We start from the raw sequence: 25,898 nt of genomic DNA on the forward strand, positions 1-25,898 counted from the left end.
GAGGAGATGAGAGGAAAGATTAAGCCACAAAGATATGGATAAATCTTTAGTCCGCCTTATCCTGGATGGGGCACAGTGGCTTTACTGCAAAGGAGATGACAGCCACAATCCCAATTCTATCCCTAGACTGTTGAAATAAAACCCTTTCCAAAGAGCTTCAGAGATCAATGATGGTAACAGCACATTCCTGTGGTACAGTCCAGATCAGGGCCTGAAGGTAGGGGGTAAGGGGGCTTTTTAAAATCTGGATCTGCTCTAGAAAATAAAAAAAGACATAGCTTCTAGATACGGATTTAAAGTAATGCCTGTTTTGGCCCTAAGAAGCTTCTCTGCAGAGAAAGGAAGAGGATTTTGCTTTGGTTCTAGAAGTTAGATTTTTAATTAGTGCAAAACCAGCAGCATGTATAGTAAATAGCTTTCAGCACTACCTCTCTGCCAAGATTTTATTTCAGATCACTGTAGGGAGCATGTTACCAATGAGATGAAATTATAATTAATGAACTGCCTCTAGTTTATCTATCTATCTGAAGTTCTCTCTCATCCTGCCTCTCCTTAAAATGAAAGTTATAAAATGTCTCTATTCCCCAAGGAATCACTAATCACAGAAGAGCAGTCATTTCACTTCACAATAAACTATTTTGGAAGAGAAAACAATAATCCACACTAGGAGATATTATAGCTTGTGCTGAGAAGGCAATTCACCCTTTCCTTTAGTGTTTTTCTCCAACTCTTGACATGATTTAAATAGGGAAGGATATTCAAAGGCTATTTAGAGACTTTGCTGAGGATATTTGGCACTTCAGAGACACCTGCTCCCCTTCTTCTCACAAGAGTAAGCTAAATTAGAAGAAAATGTTTACATTTTTCTTTATTTAGATTAAGGAACATATAAAAACACTAATTACTCTTAAAACTGTAGTGCAATCAACTCTGTAAATATATTTTTGCCAGTTAGGCATTGCCATGCTAGTAACAATAATGTACCTTTCCCTCTCCACATTTACCTGAAAGGTATAATTCAACCAGAATTTTGTGCCAAATGCATGTTGCTAGCTACCTTTCATGCTCAAGACAGTGCTGACTAGGAGTGCCAATATTTGGGTTCTTTCGCCAGTATGATGGAATGCTTCAATACTGCCCAAATAGTGTATTCTGTATTCAGTGCTGGTGGCCTTTAAGTCTCAGGCACAGCTGGCTGAAAGATCCATTCTTACAAAGGGCCTGTTTTGGCATTAAGCATTTGCAGTTCTATTCCTCAGGTGAGTGATGACATGAACACTCGACTATTTGGTCTGCCGGCACTATTGTGCAGTACACTTGCTCTCTGATTACAGCATAACATGACCTTCTTTGTGAAAGCTCATGAGTGGGAGGTTAGAATGTGGAGGGGTCTGTCTGATGGAGATGGGACTAGGTATCCTTTTGGTCATTTCCAAGTCTATAATCTACAATTTCAAGGATTACATCATCAGGCATCAGAGGCAGCCACTGTAGGCAGCAGTTGTTGGATGCATTCAAAGGCAGCAGTATGGGAGAGAGACAGATCTAACCTATGCAGCATAAGCTACCAGAAAGTTTTGTGCAAGCTCCATTAAAAGGAATGGAAGCTGTATAAGAGCAGGTTTTGCCCATATTTGTTAATTAGGCAGGGTGGGGTGTGTGTGTTGTCATTTGGATTTTTTGCTTCAGGCACCAAAATGTTTGAGGCCAGCCCCACAGGACTGGTGTTCCCAGTATCTCTGCTGTAAATCGGGGGTGGAGAACCTGTGGCCCTCCAGATATTATTGGATTTCAGCTTCTATCAGCTCCAGCCAGCATGGTCAAAGGTCAAGTATGACATATGTTGCAATCCCAGCAACATCTGTGAGCTCACAAGTTCCCCTGTAAATCAAGTACAGAACCCTACAATTTATCTCAGAAGATGTCTACCCTAAAGAGAACCTGAAAAAGACAAACTGATATGGATTTGGATGTAATGTGCATGTAGTTATTCTAAATCTGGGGGGACCCAATCAGCTTTTGAGATATTCTGCAAAACGTCATTGTTCTGCAGAAGAAACTGAAAGTGGTATGAAATTTAAGAAACTAAAAAATCCACACAGTATTTGTCTGCTCAGAGGCAATGAAGAATCCAGTTTCTCATGTCAACAAACCATGGCCCAACTGGTGTACTGAGTGCAAAATGATGGAGGCTGGATTGATCAGAGAATAGACCACACAGTCCAATGAGAAATGGAACCTGAAAGCTATGAAGAAGCCTATCAGCTCACTGATTAAGCTGTCAAACTTCAATGAAATTCCACCACTTGGGACACATGCAAAAAAACAATTAACCAAATTACAACTCACAACTTTAATAGGTGGATGCTAGCACAAAGGCAGCTTTTGTTTTCTTGAGTATAAATTTATTACAAGCAAGGGAATGGAAGCTTTCATAGGATGCAGATGAAAAACAGTGCTAGAATAAATACACAGGTAAATGAGATAGTAAATAAAGTAATATGGATGCAACTCCTCCTTGATATGTCCTTAAGATCAGGTCTGTACCACAATGCTTCCTCTTAAATTTAATATAAAAGTGCTTTTGAAAGCTAAGCAGGCAGGCTGATTATTTCAACATACTAAACATTTCACTGCAAGGAGAAAGGAAAATTTCCAGCACAAAAAACAGTATAACAATACATTGCTTTGACTTTTAAAGTTCAATAAATAGCAATAAACACAGAACTTACAAAACATTTACTGAAATGTTACAAACCAAGCAAACAACAAAGAATCATTCAAAACTAAGAACACAGTGACCACAACACAAGGCAAAATAAGAGGAAAACATTGTGATGCGGTCAGCTAACTCCTAATGCTCCTCTGAAGCAGGGAATGTGATATTCTACATTGGAAGAGGTCTGGAATGAGCTCCCTAGTGAGGTTCGCCTGGCGCCTACATTGTATTCCTTTCGGCGCCAGGTGAAGACCTTTTTATTTTCCCAGGCATTTTAACATTTTAGCTTTCTAAATTTTTATCTTTGCTGTTTTAAATCTGTATTTTAAACTCCTGCACTGCTGCTAGGTTTTATTGTGTTTGTATTGTTATATTGTGGTTTTAATGTTCTATATATTTTAAATTGTTTTATTGTGTGTTGTTTGGTTTAAATTTTTGTGAACCGCCCAGAGAGCTTCGGCTATTGGGCGGTATAGAAATGAAATAAATAAATAAATAATACATTGCTTCACGAGTGAAATCTCCATCTGTACAGTTTTCCTAAGGATGTCAAATGCAGTGGGATTCTAGAGTATGGGAAGTATCCTCTCTGACCCTAGGCTTCCACTGAGGTGAATGGAGGAAGCCCTTCTTCTGGATCTCCAAGGATGTCCTTCTACCTTCTCAGTTCTTTCCCACTTCTGTGTCTGCACCACCATCTTTTAAGGACCAGATGACCCTGTCAGTGCAGGGCCAGATCCCTACCACTACTCCATAACCATCTGCTGGTATCCCACCTTGAGCCTAACTTGAGGTCCACTGGCCGGAACTATGAGTAACACGGCAGGCCATAGGTCTCCTTACAGAGCGCAATGAGATGCTGGCAGAAGGAGGGAGTTTCTCCCCAACAACTGTTCTTTTAAAAGTGGAGATAAATCCCAAGGTGTAGTTACCAATATTCCCCCAACACTATGTACTTATTTCTATTTTGTGTGTGTGTGTGTGTTTCAGTGTCTTATTTATAAATCCCCTTGAAGACAACACCATAAATACAACCCCCGCCACATAAGAATTAACATAATGGCTTGAGATTCTAAGGGGAAAAATAACTGTCCTAATCTTTAACTCATGGTATTCATGCATGCTGCTATTTGGGGAGTCAGAAAACAGGTGTGCCATAGTAGTATGTAGAGTGCAAAGGAATGCAGAATCCAGTCAAATGGTTACAACATCCAGAGCCAGGGCTGGGACACACCTACTAGTGGCCATTGTTGATGAATGGGAATAAGATCAATAGCATAAACACACAGTTAAAGAAGGACAATTTCTTTCTGTAGTGAGCTAGCTGTTCCCAAGAATGGCTGAGTATAAATTCCACAATGTCAAATTTGCTAATAAATTCCAATTCATGTTGGAGTCTCTTTTTGAATTTTATTTTTGTTGGGAGTATGGCAATGTTAACATCCGCTACAGAATGACCTAGGAGACTGAAATGCTCTCCACTGCTTTTAGTGCTACAATTTTTAATGCCTAATCTGACTGATCTGCTTGGCCTAGGTAAATGGCAGAAGGGCATTACTGGCAGATGATGGCATCCATCACATTAGAAATACTGCAGATCAATTAGCTGATTAAATTATAGCTGTTACTGTTTGGTCCCATGATAATGTTGCCCATGTAGTACTGAAGACATAGATGGCACCAGGATTTGTGTATCTCCATAAGGTGACTCATTGTTGCTGGCAAGTAGCTGCTTTGGATTGGGGTGATGTCTATAAGCAAGGACTGGCCTACTACCCAAGATGTGCAAGAGGAACAGGCCATATTTTAAGATGGGCTGAAGGTACTTGATGATGCACTTAAGATGTTTTAACTGAGAGTTGCAGGTGATGGCAAGTGGCACTCTGTTATTTTTTCTACTGGGCTGTCCCATAGTATGTGGCTCCTGGGTACTGTCAATCCATCTGTTTCTTCACTTCCCTGGGTTAATATGGTAATTTAAAGAATGCCTGCTAAAAATCCTACAGGTGTTTGTCTCTGTAAGAAGGACTAAAGCAAATGCAGTGATATTGCAGGGCTAGGTTGTAAACGGATTGAGTTGTACATTCCAGATAGTAACTGGAAGCATATATGTATATGTGGCAATGAGTTGGTTTGTGGCGAAGGGGCTTGCGCAACTCAGTGAAGCCATAAGCTATGCCGTGCAGGGCCACCCGAGACGGACAGGTCATGGCAGAGAGTTCTGACAAAATGTGGTCCACTGGAGAAGGAAATGGCAACCCACTCCAGTATTCTTGACAAGAAAACCCCATGGAACGTATCACAAGGCTAAAAGAGATGACGCCGGAAGATGAGCCCCTCAGGTCGGAAGGTGTCCAATATACTACTGGGGAAGAGCAGAGGGAATTTCCAAGTAGCACCAGAAAGAGTGAAGCGGCTGGGCCAAAACCGAAAGGATGAACCTGAGCATACTCCGGGAGAGAACAGAGGACAGGAAGGCCTGGCGTGCTGTGGTCCATGGGGTCACGAAGAGTCGGACACGACTTAACGACTGAACAACAAATCTGGATTGTGTTCAGGAGATGAGGTGGATGTTGTTGAAGTCTCTGTGGAATTTCTCAAAGGCTTTCCCAAGAATCCAGGTGATGAAGATGTATTCCATATATCTCAAGCACAGGAATGGCCTTCAGAGACAGGAGCTGAGGAAGTGTTGCTGCAGATCATTCATAAATATGTTGGCATGCTATGGAGCCATATGGTTGTAGTACCATTGATCTAAAGATACAAGCTGTCCTCAAATCTTGGGATGGGAAGGGCAAACTGGTAACACTCAGCAGCCTGATGTGCTGTAGAATCATCAAGACTTGCATTCCTGCTGGCTTGTAGTCCATCTCTGCATGGGGTTTTTATGTACCTCCATGGATGTAAGAATAATACTTTGCTGGGAGATCATCAATTGAGTGTAATTTCCCCAGGAAGTCTGTGGGGTCCTGTAAATAACTACAAGTGCTAATGGCATAGGACCTGAGGAAAGAGCTCACACAGCCAGACACACCTGTTGTGAAAATTATATTGCTTCGTTTTTGAAAAAAGGTGCTATGTCATCCCTGCTCCTCCCTTTCACAACTGTTAAGGACAAGAACGTAAAAGATATTACAGCCACTCTGTAAGGCACTGAGGCACTCTAAGGCACTGAACAGTAAAGACATCAGGGAGGAAGCATTGTTGTAATTGGAGGATTACCTTCAAGACATTCTTCTAGAGATTAATTTACACACATAATTCACATTCATAGGGCTGAAATAGGCCAGAGGACAGATATGGTACCTTGTGAAATTATAAATAAAGGCATCAACAGCCTACTCATTGATTTCAACAACATGATGGTTAAAAGGAGGAACACACAATACTTTTCAGTTTTCTTTACAATAACAAACAGTACTTCTTTACAGTAAATAACAAACAATTATAATACTACTAACATGAGTCATACTTAAGATCCTCACCTTTTCACTGGTTCTGTATTTTCCCCATTTTTTTAACATCTTCAGCCATTTGTCCACTCGTTCAATCTCTTGAAGTTTTTGCTGGAAAAGCATTTTGAAAGTGAGGTTTAGAGGACTTTTTCCCAATTTATGTGAAAAAAAGAGAAAGAGATCTCAATATCCTGGTCAGCACACTATGGTGTCATATGGTTTGAATGAGATTCAGGAGATCTAAGGAATTCCCCACCCACCCCACAACTCATTCCATCTTAGAAGGTTATTATTTTCAAAGACAAGTGTATCCTATATCCTCCTCCTTCCGTTGGCATAGTATCACTGTCTTGAACCTCATCCAAACTGCAGCTGTACGCTGTTAGTTAGACAATTAATACCATCCCCCAGCTAGCTATGCTGGCAGCGAATGCTGGTAGTCCAACACTTCTGGAGGGCACCAGCTTGCAGAAGGTTGTATTCGTCCCTTTAACTTTAACAGTGTAGCCAGCCAGATGACAGCAGCACATAAGATTCACAGTTAAGATACTGGATGACATAATGATGGTTATCAGATCTTGTGGTCCTTAAGGTAACATGGATACCCAAGAGTGAGGTGCTCAGTCTCCTTCAGGCCACTCTCTGAAGGAAACTAAGTAGGTGTCTCTGTTATTCCACTCTCTTTCCCATCCCTGAGAGTTATCTATGATGTCCAACTGCCCTTCTGACAATTGCACCCAGAATTTACCAGACAGCCCAGCTGTCCCCTCTGTTTAGGCCAAGCTAAAGTGCAGCAAGCAATCCCACAGTTTTGTAAAGTACAGCTTTGGTGTTGCATTTTAGAATACATAGAGGAAATCTCTTTAAACCTCCTTTTTGATAATGCTCCATTATCTCCATAACTGGTGAATGTCTAAGCACCATCACCTCAAAGTAAGTCTAACTGAAATCAATGGGACTTATCTTCCAAGTAAACATGTTTAGGATAAGGGTGCAAGAGATATTTTTGTTTATCCAGTGAATTAGATTCTTATGTTAATAACTGAAATGCCTTTCACCACTTGCTACTAAAAAGCAAAGCCAGCAGCAGCTTCCACCTCCCCATAATTGCCCCACAGAAAATAAAGCCTCCGGCTCCTACCTTCTCCTCCAGAGCACTGCGGGTTGGTAGTTCATGCTCGCTGAAAGAGTAAAAAATTCAAATTGAACCAATGTGTAATACCAAGTGTAATATGAGCAAAATGTACTCCTCAGAAAAGAGGTCTGAAGTTATTCCCCAAAGGCTGGGCAAAAATTAGCAGCCTCCAGTCTTCTTTGTTAAGGAGTTTCCTATTAAGCTGGTGTTTATTTCTCATTTAATCACATTTCAGAATGACTGCCTGACTCCCGAAATATGTGGAAGCAGCATCAGGAGGGGGATCTCTTTTGGGCATTTATAATGTTCACATTTATAATGAATGCATTATACATAAAAATGAAGCTATGTTAGTATAACCACCACAATGGAGACCACAAAATAGAGGGTTTGTGATGCTCACTTGAGTGAACATCTGAATCCTTTTAAAGGGAAGCTCCAGCAGATTGGAACACTTTTGGATTTCCTTGAAAGACATTCATGGTTTTCAGGAACTCTCATCACATCAGAAGTATATAACATGCCAGTAGGCAGAAGACCTGCTGGAGAGCAAGTCCTATCACACCTTACCTGGTATACCACAGCTGCAGCTTTCATTAGCAACAAAACGCCATTCTCTATGCATCTCATTTGCACAAGTGGACTGAGATGGTAGGCACAGGCACATAGGCTGAGACAGAGTGGAAACTGGACAAAGCCACAACACAGCCATAAATCACTGAAAGGAGTGCAACAGTAACCCTCAAGGCTAGTTTCAGCAAAAAAAGGGGCAGGAAAATGGGAACTTACTGCAAAAACCCAAATCTGTCTGTAACTTTATAGAGAGTGAAGTCAGCATCTTCCCATGGATCAATCTGAGCCCCTTCCTGCCTTCCCTGTAAACAAAACAATAAAGCACACCATGGTGGAACCTAACAGCATAAAGACTTTGGCATACTGATGGCACATTAAGAATCAATACAAGAAATACAAGAAAGAAGACAGCATATGTTCTTACGGCATTTTTATTCATGCAAAACTAGCCTTGGGCTGATTACATACCACATATATGCTGCAAAGATGAGACAGTTAATAAGGCAATGGGTGGATAGGGGCCATTTTTGTAGAGCGGCAGCCATTTTGCTATGTTGTTATACTATGCACGCTGCATAAAAATTATGTTTTTAGTTTTGTGCAAGTACCTCAGCTCTATGGAACCTGCGCTGAACATGTCAACATTCTTCTCCTTCCTGTCTTGCACTGCTTGTATGCTTCAGCATCAAACTGGAAGGGACCTTTTAAGAGGCACACATTCTGGGTAAGAAGGAACAAGCACCAAAGATGGGGCACCATAATGAAGTACATGTAACTTTCCTGCCATTGTTTTCAGACCCAGAATCCTTTCAGGAGATTCTGCTTGAGGAACGTTGGAAGAATGTTTGTTTGCTTGTAGAGATAGAGGGCATATAGCCAAAGCGAGCTATATACACTGTGGCCAGTTCATTTTGCTGTCATTAAGACCAAATGGCTTCTCCAACACAAGAAATGCATGTAAAACCAAGCTGTAAGGATGTCTGGGTGGGGGAGGAGAGAGGTGCCATGGTTCAGTGGTAGAGTGCATGCTTTCCATTCAGAAGGTCCTAGGGTTCAATCCCCGGCATCACCAGGCAGGGCAAGAAAAACTCCTGCCTGAAACCTTGGGAGAGCTGCCAATCAGTACCAACAATACTGGGCTAGATGGACCAATGGTCTGACACAGTATAAGGCAGCTTCCTATATTCCTATGACGGCACCCATCTAGGGAAAATGTGATATCCAGAAAGATGGAGTGGGCTGACCATAAAATCTCTCTATTTGTTTACCTTTTTTTTTCATCAGCCCTCTTAAAACAATACAATAATTATTTTCTACTAAGAATAATATATCAAATTAAAATGACCATAATACCATCTTAAAGCTGGTCACCCAAAAACAGCCTGAAATGGCTTTGCAGGGTTTCTTGCTCTTGGCAATTCTCCAGGGGAAGACAGTTGAACAATTAAGGAGTAGCCACAGAAAACTTCCATGTCCCCATCACCAATGGAATAATTAAGGGGATGCTCTGAGCAGATCTGACAGACTGAGATGACACAGAAGGGTCATTACAGTCCACAAATCTTAGGCAGTTGGGCAGGCTGTGATCATTTTAGCTTTGTTTGGAAAAGTGATATTGGAATCCATGACTTATGACAATAGGCTATCTTAAGAAGCTACAGAAGCCAACAAAAATAAAAGCCAACATTAACAGCAAATCATTATGTGTTGTTACCTATGAGTTTGAACTTAGGGCAGCTTCTTATGATATGGCTGTCATGTGGAAGAGACATAAAATTGCCTCCATGTGGCAAGTACAGCAAAAAGCAAGTCATCCTTGTGAATTGGCTCATTCCATATTGTGTAACCACACTGCCACTAAATGCTCCTGGCAGTGGCTTGTGGCAACTTAGTACCAACAAGTCAGTGGGCCAGTCTGCACATAATGACAGCCCATGGGTTAAACAATCCATGGGCTGTTGGGGACAAGTAGGAGAGAGCGGACTTGTTGCCTGCAGTGCACTTGCCACATCTGCTTTTACTCAGCAACCTATGAGTGGATCCTTTGTAGGCTGCTGAGCATGACATGTAAATGAGGACTGCTGGGTTGTTTAGGGGCTGAACAACCCAGCAGTTAACCCAACAACAAACCATGGGTCCTTACCTTCTCATACTTAGCAATTATTTCTGTTCTTTCCTCTGCTATTAAGGCATCTATGTCTTTCTTCATGTCAAAAGCTGTAGGAAAAGGAAAAAGTGAATAAAATAAGTAGATAGTGCACATAGCTGCAAAGTGCTAATAGAAAAAAGCTCTGCTGACAACTAAAAACCACAAACCTTATCCTAGAACTAAAACCAGAGTGAAGCTTCAAAATCCAAAGAACACTTATATGCCATTCATATCACACAATATGGACACTGAGTGTGAGCAAACCATATATTTGAATAAATAATTTTTTCCTTACAGGAAATAGACAATTGGTATTAGACACAGACACCAATTAAAAACATAAATCATAAGAAGAGCCATGCTGGAACAGATCAAGGCCCATCTAGTCCAGCATTCTGTTCACAGAGTGGCCAACCAGCCACTTGCGGGGAACCCAGAAGCAGGACATAAGTGCGACAGCAACCTCCCACTCATGTTCCCCAATAATTGGTGTATAAAGGCATACTGCCTCTGATAATGAAAGTAGTGTATAGCCATCAGGATTAGTAGCCACTGACACTCCATGAGTGTCCTCCATGAGTTTGTCCAATTGCCTTTTAACCTTCCAAATTGGTGGCCATCACTACATCTTGTGGAAATGAATTCCATAGTTTAATGATGTGCTGTGTGAAGAAGTACTTCCTTTTATCTGTCCTGAATCTCCCACCAATCAGCTTCATGGGATGACGCCAGGTTCAAGTATTATGAGAGAGGGAGAAAAATGTCTCCACACCGTGCATAAGTTTGTATCATGCACGGTGTGGATACTACCTCAAGCATGTCTCCCCTTATTTGTCTTTTTTTTTTAAGCTACACAGTCCCAGATGTTGTAACCTTTCCTCATATAGGAATTCAGCTCAAACACTTTTTATCTCAATAATGAGTTCTCTTCCCAAACTTAGTAGTAGAATTATCTTAAATATTTAAATTTGGGGGAAATAATTTTACCAACATAATATAGTGGTTTCCAGTTCATTTCTCTACACAATTCCAAGTGCTTGTTCGAGCTTTGTCAGCACAATCCTATGCGTATTTACTCAGAAGTAAAGTCCCACTGTGATCAATGGGACTTACTCCCAGGTAAATGGGCACAGAACTGCAGCTTAAAGCTCTAAATAATCTTGGCCCAGGGTATTTGAAGGAATGCCTCTTCCCAGGTCTTCCGCCGAAGTCTCAGAGATCATCAGGCGAAGTCCTTCTCTGTGCCTTCTGATGTTAGATGGGTGGCTCCGAGGGCCAAATGCACATGCCACAGCCTTCTCGTGAGCTCCATACCTCGGGAGGCCCATCAAACCACCTAGCTGCCAGCTTTGACAGGCTGGGTGACTTTCCTGATTCGATAGGCCTTTGGTTAACTGTTCCTGCTGTTTCCAGTTTTACCTTGCCTGCAAATGATGTGTTTTAAAATTGTTAAGATTTAGCTATATTTTATATAGATTTTAATTGTTTTGGAAGCTGCCTCAAGAGCACTTGGCTGCTTGTAGGTTGGGCTAGTAGGCGAGATGTCACTTTTTCAGTGTGTTCTGACAACAATGAACTTTTAAAAATTCTGCCCAACTCCACATCTGAAATCATGAGTGTACTGTGAAAATCTATCCTAGAATACTGAAACCTGAACATTTTAATAAAGAAGTATGATCAATAAAAGCTGCATTGCTTTTAAAACATCTTTCATACAGCAATTTGGATTTCTTAGGTCCTGTGCACAGTTCTGAAAGTAGTGACTTCAACACCTTCTTCAACCCAGTTTCAGAATTAACTAACTGGCAAAAAGCCTATTCCTTACTGGAGAAAGCAAAACATCACCTCCACTGTTATGACAGATGTATGTATTCTATCATCTGCACATGTAACTATTACCAAAATTAATAGCAGTGTCATGCACTGATTAAGAAAATGGCATATGAAGCTATTTTATCATCAATACCAATGAGCTGAGTTTGCACACACCACATTAAAACTGTGCAAACTATTAAACAAAGTACTTGCACATTGGAAGTGTAACTTCACATACTCCTTTACAGCAGTGGAGACAGGCTTATATGGAAGGGTTCCAGCATAACTGGGTAGTGATTCACAACATTAAGGGAGCAATCCTATGACCACTAGTTATGGCCATAGGAAGGGGACGCGATGGCGCAGCGGCTTAATGACACTGGAGTCTGCCGGCCAGAAATGGTCGACATACCAGCGGTTCAAACCCAGCTCCGCGTGACAGAAGTGAGCTCCCGTCATTTCATCCCTAGCTCCTGCCCACCTAGCAGTTCGAAAGCATACCATCTGCGAGTAGATAAATAGGTACCCCCATTGCGGTGGGGGGAAACGCTGGCAGCACTCTATGCGGGGAGCAGAAACCAGTGCTGGATCTGCCAGGACACGATCGGCGGAGCAGTGGAGAAAAAGCCCGGATAAGCTGACTTCCCTAAGAAGGTTGCTGGCCGGCTGATGCAAAGCTAGCTTGCCCTCTTGTGGTGCATCAGTGCAACAAAGACTAGCAACGACCGGTGCCAGAACATCTACTGTGTAAAAACATTGTAGACTCCCTGGCAATGTGTGCCAGACGCTAAATAATAAATGGCCATAGGATATCTGGTTTTCCAGGAGTCAACCTTGAAGCCTGCGCTCTGAGGTCGGTTCCCGGAGAACTGACCTTCCCCCCCATCCGCGCTGCTTTGTAGGCAGCACGGAACAACCCCAAGCTTGGAAGAGGAGCACAGAGCAGCCAAAACAGGTATTCCGGTGGGGGTTCCGGGGCAGGGAAGGCAGAAATGCCGGTATGACACATCCTATGGGTTGTCCAGCAGCCTCCTCCCCCACTCTGCCTTCCTGCAGCTAGACAGCCGAAATCAGCTGTCTAACTGCAAATGCAGGGCAGGAGAAGCGCAGAGGGAACGATCCCCTCCGTGCTTCTCCTGCCCTGCATTGGATAGGCGGTCGCCTCCAATTTCGGAGGCGGCTACCTATCCCCATAGGATTGCGCCCTAAACCTGCTTTTAAATTTGTGGGTTGCACTGAAGACTTCATAATTATGAGCCAGTATATATACACATTGGTATGTTATGCCTACACCTGGCCAATCTTTAACTATGGTTAAGAGATTTGGAGTACCCACTCATGCACTCCTTCCTCCTCCCCATTCACATTTAATTGTTCCCATTTTCAGAATTAACCATGGTGCAGCATTATTTTATTTAATGAATTTATATGTTGTTGTTGTTGTTGTTCAGTCATGTCCGACTCTTCGTGACCCCATGAACCATAGCACGCTAGGCTTTCCTGTCCTCCGCTCTCTCCCAGAGCGTGCTCAAGTCCATATTCATTGCATCAGTGATGCTATCTAGCCATCTCATCCTCTGCTGTCCCCTTCTCCTTTTGCCTTCAGTCTTTCCCAGCATCAGGGTCTTTTCCAGAGAGTTTTCTCTTCGCATTAGGTGGCCAAAATATTTGAGCTTCAGCTTCAGTATCTGTTCTTCCAATGAGCACTCAGGGTTGATTTCCTTTAGGATGGACTGATTTGACCTCCTTGCAGTCCAGGGGACTCGTAAGAGTCTTCTCCAGCACCACAGTTCGAAAGCATCAATTCTTCGGCGCTCAGCCTTCCTTATAGTCCAGCTCTCACAGCCATACGTTGTACTGAGAAAACCATAGCTTCGATTATACGGACCTTTGTCAGCAAGGTGATGTCTCTGATTCTTACTATGCTGTCTAGGTTTGCCATAGCTTTCCTCCCAAGGAGCAAGCATCTTTTAATTTCATGGCTACAGTCACCATCTGTGGTGATCTTGGAGCCCAAGAAAATAAAATCTGTCACTGCTTCCATTTCTTCCCCTTCTATATGCCAGGAAGTGATGGGGCCAGATGCCATGATCTTCGGTTTTTTAATGTTGAGTTTCAAACCAGCTTTTGCACTCTCCTCTTTCACCCTCAACAAGAGGCTCTTTAGCTCCTCTTCGCTTTCTGCCATTAGGGTGGTATCATCTGCGTATCTGAGGTTGTTGATCATTCTCCCGGCAATCTTAATTCCGACCTGTGATTCATCCAACCCGGCATTTCTCATGATGTACTCTGCATATAAGTTAAATAAGCAGGGCAACAATATGCAGCCTTGTCGTACTCCTTTCCCAATTTTGAACCAATCGCTTGTTCCATGTCTGGTTCTTACTGTTGCTTCTTGGCCCTCGTACAGGTTTCTTAGGAGACAGGTAAGGTGATCTGGTACTCCCATCTCTTTAAGAATTTGCCACAGTTTGTTGTGATCCACACAATCAAAGGCTTTAGCGTAATCAATGAAGCAGAAATAGACGTTTTTCTGGAATTCTCTTGTCTTCTCCATGATCCAGCAAATGTTGGCGATTTGATCTCTTGTTCCTCTGCCTCTTCGAAACCCAGCTTGTACTTCCGGTAGTTCTCGGTTCGCATACTGCTGAAGCCTAGCTTGTAGGATTTTGAGCATAACCTTGCTGGCATGTGAAATGAGCGCAATGGTGCGGTAGTTTGAACACTCTTTGGCATTGCCCTTCTTTGGAATTGGAATGTAAACTGATCTTTTCCAGTCTTGTGGCCACTGCTGAGTGTTCCAAATGTGTTGGCATATTGAGTGCAGCACTTTAACAGCATCATCTTTGAGGATTTTAAATAGCTCAGATGGAATACTGTCATCTCTGCTAGCTTTGTTGTTAGTAATGCTTCCTAAGGCCCACTTGACTTCACTCTTGAGGATGTCCGGCTCAAGTTCAGTGAGCGCACCATCATGGCTATCAGGGACATTAAGATCTTTCCTGTATAGTTCTTATGTGTACTCTTTCCACCTCTTCTTAATCTCATCTGCTTCTGTTAGGTCCCTGCCTTCTTTGTCCTTTATCATGACCATCTTTGCGCAAAACGTTCCCTTGAGATCTCCAATTTTCTTGAAGAGATCTCTAGTCTTTCCCAGTCAGTTGTTTTCCTCGATTTCTTTGCATTGTTCATTTAAGAAGGCCTTCTTGTCTCTCCTTGCTATTCTCTGGAACTCTGCATTCAGTTGCATATATCTTCCCCTTTCTCCCTTGCTTTTCGCTGCCCTTCTTTCCTCAGCTATTGTAAAGCCGCATCAGACAGCCACTTTGCTTCTTGCATTTCTTTTTCTTTGGGATGGATTTACTTGCTGCCTCCTGAACAATGTTACGGACCTCCGTCCATAGTTCCTCAGGCACTGTGTCTATCAGGTCTAATCCCTGAAATCTATTCCTCACCTCCACTGTATATTCATAAGGGATATAATTTAGGTAATACCTGAATGGTTTAGTGGTTTTCCCTACATTCTTCAATTTAAGCCAAAACTTTGCAACAAGAAGCTCATGATCTGAGCCACAGTCAGCTCCAGGACTTGTTTTTACTGACTATATAGAGCTTCTCCATCTTTGGCTGCAAAGGACATAATCAATCTGATTTCGATATTGACCATCTGGAGATGTCCATGTGTAGAGTCGCCTCTTGTGCTGTTGGAAAAGAGTGTTTGCTATGATCAGCATGTTCTCCTGGCAAAACTCTATTAGCCTTTGTCCTGCTTCATTTTGTACACCAAGGCCATGCTTGCCTGTTATTCAGGTGATTTCTTGACTTCCTACTTTAGCATTCCAATCCCCTATGATGAAGAGGACATCTTTTCTTGGTGTTAGTTCTAGAAGGTGTTGTAGGTCTTCATAGAACCGATCAACCTCATCTTCTTCGGCATCAGTGGTTGGGACATAGACTTGAATTACTGTGATGTTGAATGGTTTGCCTTGGATTCGTACTGAGATCATTCTATTGTTTTTGAGATTGTACCCCAGTACTGTTTTTTCCACCCTTTTGTTGACTATGAGTGCTACTCCATTTCTTCTAAGGGATTCTTGCCCACAATAGTAGATATGATGGTCACCTGAATTAAATTCGCCCATGCTTGTCCATTTTAACAAAGGCATTTCCCAAGGTGGTTTACATTACAAAAACACAGCTATAAACACAACAAAATACAACATAAAATATTGTATTTTATTATGTATTACATCTGAAATATACTGCATTACATCTGCACTCACTGTTAACACTGACTCTGATGTTTATGGTAAGCTTTGCGGATAAACAAATTGTGTAAATGAGCATAGTGCAAATGAGCTCCCATTATTATACAGATCATGCAATGATTTCAACAGTGACTGCTCTGTGATGGGCATTCATTCAATCTGTTTCAACCTGCTTGAACAGAAAGTTCACCAATGTTTGTCTCTCTCTGATGCACTAATAATCATCTGTAAGTCTGAACTCTCCACAAAGTTAACAAAAGGACTTTCCTAGATGACATGGAAAATTTCTTGAGAATTAATCCACCTGAACTGGGATTTATAGATAATGCTGTGTACATCAATCCTTCTATCTCCCACATACAAATAGAACACCAGTATAAAAACATTTCATTGAAGAATAAACTGTAATGACATTATCCACCTAAAGTAACATTTATTTTCAAAACAGCTTATACTGGAGTAATCCATATCCTGCATGACCTCTATTTAGAAATCTCTGAATCACTGAGCATATATGGGTGGGGAGGAATTGAATGATTGGTTCACACATATTCACACCAAATAAGAACTATAAAAAGACAGTAATGGAAAATCATGTTAATGATGGAAAGTCAAATTCTCCAATCTAGTTTCCTCACTTAGATCGGTAAATGTGGAAAACAGAGTAATCTGCTACGAGAGAGAGACATGCAACAAAAGATCCTTAGTCCATGGAGAAGCCTGTCAAAAATCTTTCCAGGGTTTCAACTACTTTTCTCCAATTTTGATGGTCCTTTCTACATATATTATTATTACATGATTTATTAAATGTATATGACCACTCATCAAAAAATAATCTCTGGATGGCTTAAAACCAAAGCAAAGCCAAAGACAATATTAAAAATACAATAGACAAAATTAAAAACAAAAGTAAGGCATAAGACATTCCTTCTAGTGAAGACTGCATAAAACAATTAGCAGTTGAAATTACAAAACCAGACTAAAAACGGTGGGAGTCCAAGATTTATTTAAGACACAAATTTGTTTAAAAGGCCTGGGTGAATAAAAAGGTTTTCACCTGGGCAACAAGACCATAAAGAATGCACCAGGCAAGCCTCTCTGGGGAAGTCATTCCATAGGCAAGGTGACATTACTGAGATGGCGCGCTCTTTATAACCACCTGTCTCACTTCATTTGGTGGGGGCACACAAAACAGGGCCTCCAGTAACAATCTTAAGGTTCAGGTAGGTATATATGGAAGAAGGTAGGTATATATGGAAGAATAAATCATTGTATGATTTATTTATTTACATTGAAATCTATTTATATAAATGTATCCCATCTTTCTAAGCATATTCCAGCTCAAGCCAGCTTACAAGAGTTTTGAATAAAAATAATATAACAAAATGATAGCACTTATAAAAACAACAGGAAAGGTTTGACTTGAGAGCACAATCCACGCTTGTGTTAATTAGGGGAATGGAAATGTGGTCCTATACTCTCCAAATCGAACACTTTAGCAATTTTTTTTCAATAGAATCAAACAGCAATGGTGCAGAATTGTTCAAGGTGAAAACTAGAGTTGATTTCTTCTGTGATATCAGCATTGCCATCACATACACTCTCTTTAAGGCTCTACACATGACAGCAGCATGACCAGTGTGTCAGAACACAGTTATTGCCAAATTCCTATAAAACAGGAGATGGTGTTGAAGGACAATTTAACACACAGAAGGGGTGGACGTACTGAACCCTCCAAGCAACTCCTGCTTCCTCCCCAAACTACTTCTCTCCAGCTGCTTTTCATCCTTCATACGTTACTTCTGGCCATAGAGCCCCAACTACAAGAAAAATGTCTGGGAAGGGTTCTCTGGTATAGGGAGGGCGAAGTAACATATGAGTTTGCCACCACATCTAGTTAGTCCTTTAACTGGAATTACATCCAGGAATAAAGAGAGAACAATTATTTAGACATTTTTATACTAAATGATTTGGACAACAAGAAGCAAAAGACTCACCTTATGAAAAAAAAAATAGCAAGACTTCTCTGACAAATATAGCCTGATATATCTGTTGACATGGGGTGCCTTCAAACAATTGTTTACTGCTTTTTTTCTGCTAGTTAATGTGGTTCACATGCAATAATGTGGGAAGCCATGCATTTGTAGCATCCAGTCACAGGGGAAAGGAATTGTTTTGTATTAGAAACATTAGAAAGGGGTTTCAGTGCACAATTTTAAAAATCCAGTTACAACATGGGATTTTCTACTTCATTACAATTATAAAAGCAACGTCAGCAATTACTTAAAAAACCTGGTTGATATTTCCATCGCAGACTAAGGAATATTGATACAGATAGTACATTATGACCAAGTTCAAATTGGTTTGCAAAGCTCTACCTCTTAAAAAAATTACACACATACATATTTGTATGCCTCTTAAATCAGTTACTTACATACATACATAAGTCCGTGGATTTTACTTACAGGCTCACTTAGGACATGATTTTTGTTTTCTGAATTTTTGTAAACAGCCTTAGTTGGTTCCAGAAAGGTTGTACAGAGATGCAATAAAACACACACACACATCAACAAGGATACAACTGGGTACACTGGTTAAATAGCAAACAAAGATCATAAGCCAGAGGCCATCACTGTTTTCTATTACAGTCTGATTTGTTCTTGTTTCTTGAAAAGTGGATGAGAGATTGGAAGCCGGTCCAGGGCTCTGAGTAGCCTTCCAACCAGATATATACAGCAAGCAAGAAGTTGCCCTTTGTGGAGAAAAGGAATGCAATGGAGAGGCAGGGGGAGGGTTTGGTTCCATATTTTGTTATGTATTTTGTTATGTGGCTGGAAAGGACTGATGAATTCCACATCCAGCAATTAATGCTTGGGGTAGGTTCTTACAGGCTCAAGGGCTTTGGAACAGCTTGCACACTTGTAGATAAAGCAGAACATGATTCAATAGAAGGTGTGCTGCAGCAGAGATGTGATTTCTAAAAACTATGTAATAAGAACACTTTTATAGAAAGACTAGAGATGTGAAATTTCTGGAAATAATGAAGCCATGGGGAAAAAAAATATTTTCGATTCTCCCTGTAAGATTCCTGGCATAGTTAGTTCTTTCATTCTTTATTAAAATTATTGATCGAAAGTATATTTTACGGACAGACATTTATGCTCATTTCCCAACATGTGAGGAGAGTCACCATTGTGCATTCTTGACAGTAAATGCGCATTCTTGACAGCTTGGGTTACATGTTTCTGATGCTGTAGCAGTAATTTAATGTAGTTCTAATCTATTCAGACAATAATTACAAATTTACTGAGTTTACTTTTAAAACTTTTAAAATATAGTGATAGTTTTATCACTTAGCAAACTAAGTCATACATAAAATGACTTTAGGAACAGAAAGGCTGCTTTATGTTCCTAAAGCACCCCTCCCCAACCTGGTGCCCTCTGAATGTTTGAGACTACAGTGCCCAGCGTTCCTGACCATTGGCCATGCTGCCTAAGGCTGATGGGAGCTGAAGTCCAAAATATCTGGAGCGCAGCATGTTGGGGAAAGGCTGTCCTAAAGCAAGAGTGCTAAAAAGATAAGTATTGCTTATTTTTCAATTTTTCAATTTTTCCAACATTTCCATTTTTCCCGAAAAAACACATTTTTTTCCATGGCCTCAAAATTTCTAGCTGCAAAGATTGCCAAGAGCGACAAATTGAACCACTTGGAGTCTATGTGGCTAAAAAAAAAGGTGGGGAAAGGTTTTTAAATAAAATAAATAAAATTAAAACACAACACGGAGTTGTTTCAAAATTGGGACCTACCGGGGTAGATCTCCACTGCAATAAAAGGCGTGTGAATTAGCATGAGAAAAAGAGCAGAACAAAACTGAACATGCACTGAGAAAGCCATAGCAGTATCCTTTTGGGTCAAAGACCTGCCATACGGAGCTGGTCTTCTATGTGGCAGAGTCCACTGAGTAGAGAGAGAGAAAAACACCTCACCGTCTCTAGTCTGAACATGGTCATCCAAGTATTTGTCCTCAGTGTTAATTTTGTTCTGTCAACAGTACTACATTCACATAACCATCCCTCCAAAAATGAAACAAGTGAATGATACAAAACAAAGCATGATGGGCCTTACCTTGAGAAGGCTAATATATCTAGGACTGCACCTGTTGAAGCTACCTACAGTAGCCTCTCCCACCTTGACGCTACCCAACAGAAAACATTCCAAATGCTCAACAGGTGCCTTCACAACTGGCTCTTCTGTCTGCGGCCAACTCTTTCAAGCAGTTCTCAGCTTGGTCATTCTCAGCCTTGCCCATGCATTCCACAGTCAGTGAAAAGTTATTTGCCTTTTTTGTGGTTTTTCTGCACAAGTATTGGTCATTGGTCAGGTAGAAAGGAATACTGCTGTTGTAGCTCTTCCTATGCGGATAATCTCATTCTCCCACTGGGTTGACTGGAAAAAAAATCCAAGAGAAATATTACTTTTTTTAGCATCTAAATCTGTGGCCATTCCCCACCACCACTGTTGCCGCTGCTTTCTCCACAGACTTCTGATAACTTTGTCTTACACAGGATTCAAACATGATGCCAGAAGAGTTAAGATATGTCTGCAGGGCAGCTTTCCATACTATTGATTGCAGTTCTTATCAGCCTTGTAAATAAGTTCACAAAAGTTACTAGTTCATGAAAATGTTGACTACCCTGCATGTCTGCACACCTCCATATTGGTAATTTGTAGCCCACTGACAGCCTGAAAAATAAAGAGCCAACTGTTTTCCTAATGCACAAGTGCTGCCTTGTTTGGTCACCAAAAGAAAAGTATTTGCTGCAGGTATTTACAAGCCTACAATAAGTGCTAAATTAGAAACAAATGAAATATACATGAGGACAGTTTAGAGATGTAAAATTTCTGGAAATTTTGAGGTCATGGGAAAGGGGGTATCGGAAAAAATTAAAATTTTGGAAAAATTGAAAAATAAGCAATACTTATTTTTGTAGAGCTCTTTACAGTTCCAAAGTCACTTTGTTGCTTTAAGACAACCTTCCCCAACCTGGTGCTCTCCAGATATTTTGACTTCAGCTCCCATCAGCTTCAGGCAGCATGGCCAATGGTCAGGAATGCTGGGCACTGTAGTCCAAAACATCTGGAGGGCACCAGGTTGGGGAGGGCTGCTTTAGGAACATAAAGCCGCCATTCTGTTCCTAAAGTCATTTTATGTATGACTTAGTTTGCTCATAAAATTATCGTTATATTTAAAAAGTTTTAAGAGTAAACTCAGTAAATTTGTAATTATTGTCTGAATAGATTAGAACTACATTAGATGACTCTTACAGCATCAGAAACCCATAGAACAAAACCCAAGCTGTCAAGAATGCACATTTACTGTCAAGAATGCACAATGGTGACTCTCCTCACATGTTGGGAAATGAGCATACATATCTATCAGTAAAATATACTTTAGATCAATAATTATAATAAGGAATGAAAAAAGCTAACTCTGCTGGGAATCTTACAGAGAGGATTAAAAATACATTTTCCCCCATGGCTTCATTATTTCCAGACATTTTACATCTCTAGTCTTTCTATAAAAGTGTTCTTACTGCATAGTTTTTAGAAATCATTTTGTGGGGAGTAAAGGCTGGGTAACAATATATAAATATGTTGTCTTAAATGCTAAAAGAAAATATTTCATAATCCAAAGCTGTTCAATTTTTTTCAGAAAAAAATTAAAACCGGCCCTTCAGGAAAAAACACAAAAACAGAAAAACTTATTTTTTCCCTGAATTTTTCCAGTTTTTTTTCCAGGCCTTCATATGTCTAGGACAGCTGCACAATAAACGTGACATATTTTCCACCACTTTGAAAACAGAATTTGGATTGTGGCTTCATTGGTCCTTCACTGTATTACGGCCTGCCAGAAACTGGAAAAAGGAAAATCACAGTTCCAGTATCTCTGTGCACATATACTACGTGTTTGCAAGTACCCCACAATCCAAAATTTTCAAAATCTCATAGTGGTGCACCTTTACACATGCCTGAATTTCTCAGGGGCAATGTACACACACACTAGAATTGTACCAAGCATCTTATCTGGGAAATAGAGATAGGTGTCCACACACACCTTGTTATAACTGCATGCATCTTAAATCATGTTTTTAAAATGTAATGTTGGAAATCAAGCCTTCAGTCTTGTTTTTAGATTGCCTGAAGAGAATACTTACAACTTAAGGCTTAGTCTCATCTTTACAAACACCAAAGCCAAACTGTCATGATCTCACAGTGTTTTGCCCAATAATTGCAAGAAGAAAAGACAAAGTTCCAAAAATTATACTGTCTTAAAAATGGTCCAATAATAGCAGATCACAAAGAAGAGAAATACGTTCCCAGGATGCAAGATAGAATTTATTATCGGAAGCCCAACACGTTTCAGCCTTTTTTCTTATTTTAGGCCTTCTTTGAGGGTAAAGAAAAAAGTCTGCAGATTTTTTTTTTTTAGCAAAAGACTGTCTCCTGTGTCAATCTACTGGCGACCCAATAATAGTAACCAACCATGACTTTCATGGAAAACAGCCTGCTGTCCCTATGGAGGTGGAATTTGTTACTGAAGGAAGGAGAGGAGCTCCATGGTGAGGGTCAATGAGATGCAAACTGGTCTATACACTAGAAACATGCCAGGTGCATCTAAGTACCATTTAAATTAACAGGACATAAAGTTAGGCAGACTGTATTTGAGGTTACCTATCTTTTACTGCCCCTTAAGGGATCACTACCTTGTTGTGGCGAAGGGGCTTGCGTAACTCAGTGAAGCCATAAGCTATGCCGTGCAGGGCCACCCAAGACGGACAGGTCATGGCAGAGAGTTCTGACAAAATGTGGTCCACTGGAGAAGGAAATGGCAACCCACTCCAGTATTCTTGCCAAGAAAACCCCATGGAACGTATCACAAGGCTAAAAGATATGATGCTAGAAGATGAGCCCCTCAGGTCGGAAGGTGTCCAATATACTACTGGGGAAGAGCAGAGGGAATTTCCAAGTAGCGCCAGAAAGAGTGAAGCGGCTGGGCCAAAGCTGAAAGGCCACTCAGCTGTGGATGTGTCTGGTGGTGAAAAGAAAATCCGATGCTATAAAGAACAATATTGTTTAGGAACCTGGAATGTAAGATCAATGAATCAAGGTAAGCGAGGAAAACAATAGAATGGGAAAGACTAGAGATCTCTTCAAGAAAATTGGAGATCTCAAGGGAATGTTTTGTGCAAAGACGGGCATGATAAAGGACAAAGAAGGCAGGGACCTAACAGAAGCAGATGAGATTAAGAAGAGGTGGAAAGAATACACAGAAGAACTATACAGGAAAGATCTTAATGTCCCTGATAACCATGATAGTGTGGTCACTGAACTTGAGCCGGACATCCTCGAGAGTGAAGTCAAGTGGGCCTTAGGAAGCATTAGTAACAACAAAGCTAGCAGAGATGACAGTATTCCAGCTGAGCTATTTAAAATCCTAAAAGGTGATGCTGTTAAAGTGCTGTACTCAATATGCCAACACATTTGGAACACTCAACAGTGGCCACAAGACTGGAAAAGGTCAGTTTACATTCCAGTTCCAAAGAAGGGCAATGCCAAAGAGTGTTCAAACTACCGCACAATTGCGCTCATTTCACATGCCAGCAAGGTTATGCTCAAAATCCTACAAGCTAGGCTTCAGCAGCATGTGAACCGAGAACTACTGGAAGTACAAGCTGGGTTTCGAAGAGGCAGAGGAACAAATCGCCAACATTCGCTGGATCATGGAGAAGACAAGAGAATTCCAGAAAAACGTCTATTTCTGCTTCATTGACTACACCAAAGCCTTTGATTGTGTGGATCACAACAAACTCTGGCAAATTCTGAAAGAGATGGGAGTACCAGATCACCTTACCTGTCTCCTGAGAAACCTGTACGAGGGACAAGAAGCAACAGTAAGAACCGGACATGGAACAACTATTGGTTCAAAATTGGGAAAGGAGTATGACAAGGCTGTATATTGTCGCCCTGCTTATTTAAATTATATGCAGAGTACATCATGATAAATGCCGGGTTGGATGAATCACAGGTCGGAATTAAGATTGCCGGGAGAATGATCAACAACCTCAGATACGCAGACGATACCACCCTAATGGCAGAAAGCGAAGAGGAGCTAAAGAGCCTCTTGTTGAGGGTGAAAGTGGAGAGTGCAAAAGCTGGTTTGAAACTCAACATTAAAAAAACTAAGATCATGGCGTCTGGCTCCATCACTTCCTGGCATATAGAAGGGGAAGAAATGGAAGCAGTGACAGATTTTATTTTCTTGGGCTCCAAGATCACCGCAGACGGTGACTGCAGCCATGAAATTAAAAGACACTTGCTCCTTGGGAGGAAAGCTATGGCAAACCTAGACAGCATAGTAAGAAGCAGAGACATCACCTTGCTGACAAAGATTCGTATAATCAAAGCTATGGTTTTCCCAGTAGTAATGTATGGCTGTGAGAGCTGGACTATAAGGAAGGCTGAGCGCCGAAGAATTGATGCCTTCGAACTGTGGTGCTGGAGAAGACTCTTAGGAGTCCCCTGGACTGCAAGGAGGTCAAATCAGTCCGTCCTAAAGGAAATCAACCCTGACTGCTCATTGGAAGGACAGATACTGAAGCTCAAATATTTTGGCCACCTAATGCAAAGAGAACAGTCACTGGAAAAGACCCTGATGCTGGGAAAGATTGAAGGCAAAAGGAGAAGGGGACAGCAGAGGATGAGATGGCGAGATCGCATCATCGATGCAATGAATATGAATTTGAGCACACTCCGGGAAAGAGTGGAGGACAGGAAAGCCTGGCGTGCTATGGTCCATGGGGTCACGAAGAGTCGGACATGGCTTAACGACTGAACAACAACAACAACAAATTGTCAGGGGATGTCAGCCATCTGTCAGGGATGCTCTGACTTGGATTCCTGCATTGAGCAGGGGGTTGGATTCGATGGCCTTATAGGCCCCTTCCAACCCTACTATTCTATGACTCTATGATTCTAAATCTCTTACTGGATTATATCCACTGAGTAAAGAATTTGGAACTGCTCCCAGAAGTGGCATATTACATACTTGATTCAATGGTTCTCTCTTGCTTTTCTATTCATGGACACAGCTTTATTCTGTATTTTCTATAGCTAGAGTTGAACACACTTATAGGTGGATGCCCCTGAAAAGCACTCAAAAACTCCAACTAGTGCAGAATGCTTCTGCTAGAATTTTGACTGAGGCACAGTGCTGGGACCTCATGATCTCATTATTGTATCAGCTGCATTGGCTGCCAGTTCATTCCCAATTGCAATTCAAGGTGCTTGCTATTACCTTAAAGTCCTAAATGACTTGGGACCAAGTTACTTGAAGGATCGTCTCCTCCCACATGAACCTGTCTGTCCTTAAAAGATCAGCTTCTGCATCTCTGTTGTGTGTGCCATTGCCTTCAGAAGCACCGTTGGTGGCAATGTGCGAAGGGGCCTTTCTCAGTGGCAGCACTCTGTCTGTGGAACTCCCTGCCCCAAGAGGTTAGGTCATCTTTTTTATCTGTGTTCCACCAGCAAGTGAAGTCTTTTTTTTTTAAGCATTAGACTCTGAAGTTGCTTAGTTTGACTTATTGACTATTAGATTACTTTTTTGTGTTTGCTGATGCTTTTAACTTGTGCTTTATTGAATAGCTTATTGGCTGAATTTGCACGACACAACAACCTACCCTTCCAAAAAAGCCATGCAGCATGGGTTGTTGTCGGAACAATCCA

General features: G+C 41.2%; 1 protein-coding gene across 7 annotated transcripts in view; it reads right to left on the reverse strand.

Annotated features, from left to right (window-relative positions):
- The window catches only part of LOC146357860 (uncharacterized), a 136,675-nt gene that overhangs the window by 25,641 nt on the left and 85,136 nt on the right, over nucleotides 1-25,898 (reverse strand). For 3 of the 7 annotated variants that reach the window (XM_084857303.1, XM_084857339.1, XM_084857321.1), the window contains exons 2-6: nucleotides 20,241-20,561; nucleotides 10,026-10,099; nucleotides 8,099-8,184; nucleotides 7,316-7,355; nucleotides 6,205-6,285 (exon numbers count right to left, since the gene is read on the reverse strand). In XM_084857303.1, the coding sequence (XP_084713429.1) occupies nucleotides 6,205-6,285; nucleotides 7,316-7,355; nucleotides 8,099-8,184; nucleotides 10,026-10,091 (273 nt within the window). In that variant the 5' untranslated portion in view covers nucleotides 10,092-10,099; nucleotides 20,241-20,561. Of the gene's footprint in view, nucleotides 1-6,204; nucleotides 6,286-7,315; nucleotides 7,356-8,098; nucleotides 8,185-8,490; nucleotides 8,584-10,025; nucleotides 10,100-20,240; nucleotides 20,562-25,898 lie in introns of those variants that run through there. The other 4 variants (XM_084857312.1, XM_084857329.1, XM_084857357.1 and 1 more) reach the window with 2 other exon arrangements.

Source organism: Heloderma suspectum, chromosome 1 (genome assembly GCF_057233095.1).
Source record: "Heloderma suspectum isolate Gila_16-S chromosome 1, 16-S_ref, whole genome shotgun sequence".
Lineage (NCBI taxonomy): Eukaryota > Metazoa > Chordata > Lepidosauria > Squamata > Helodermatidae > Heloderma > Heloderma suspectum.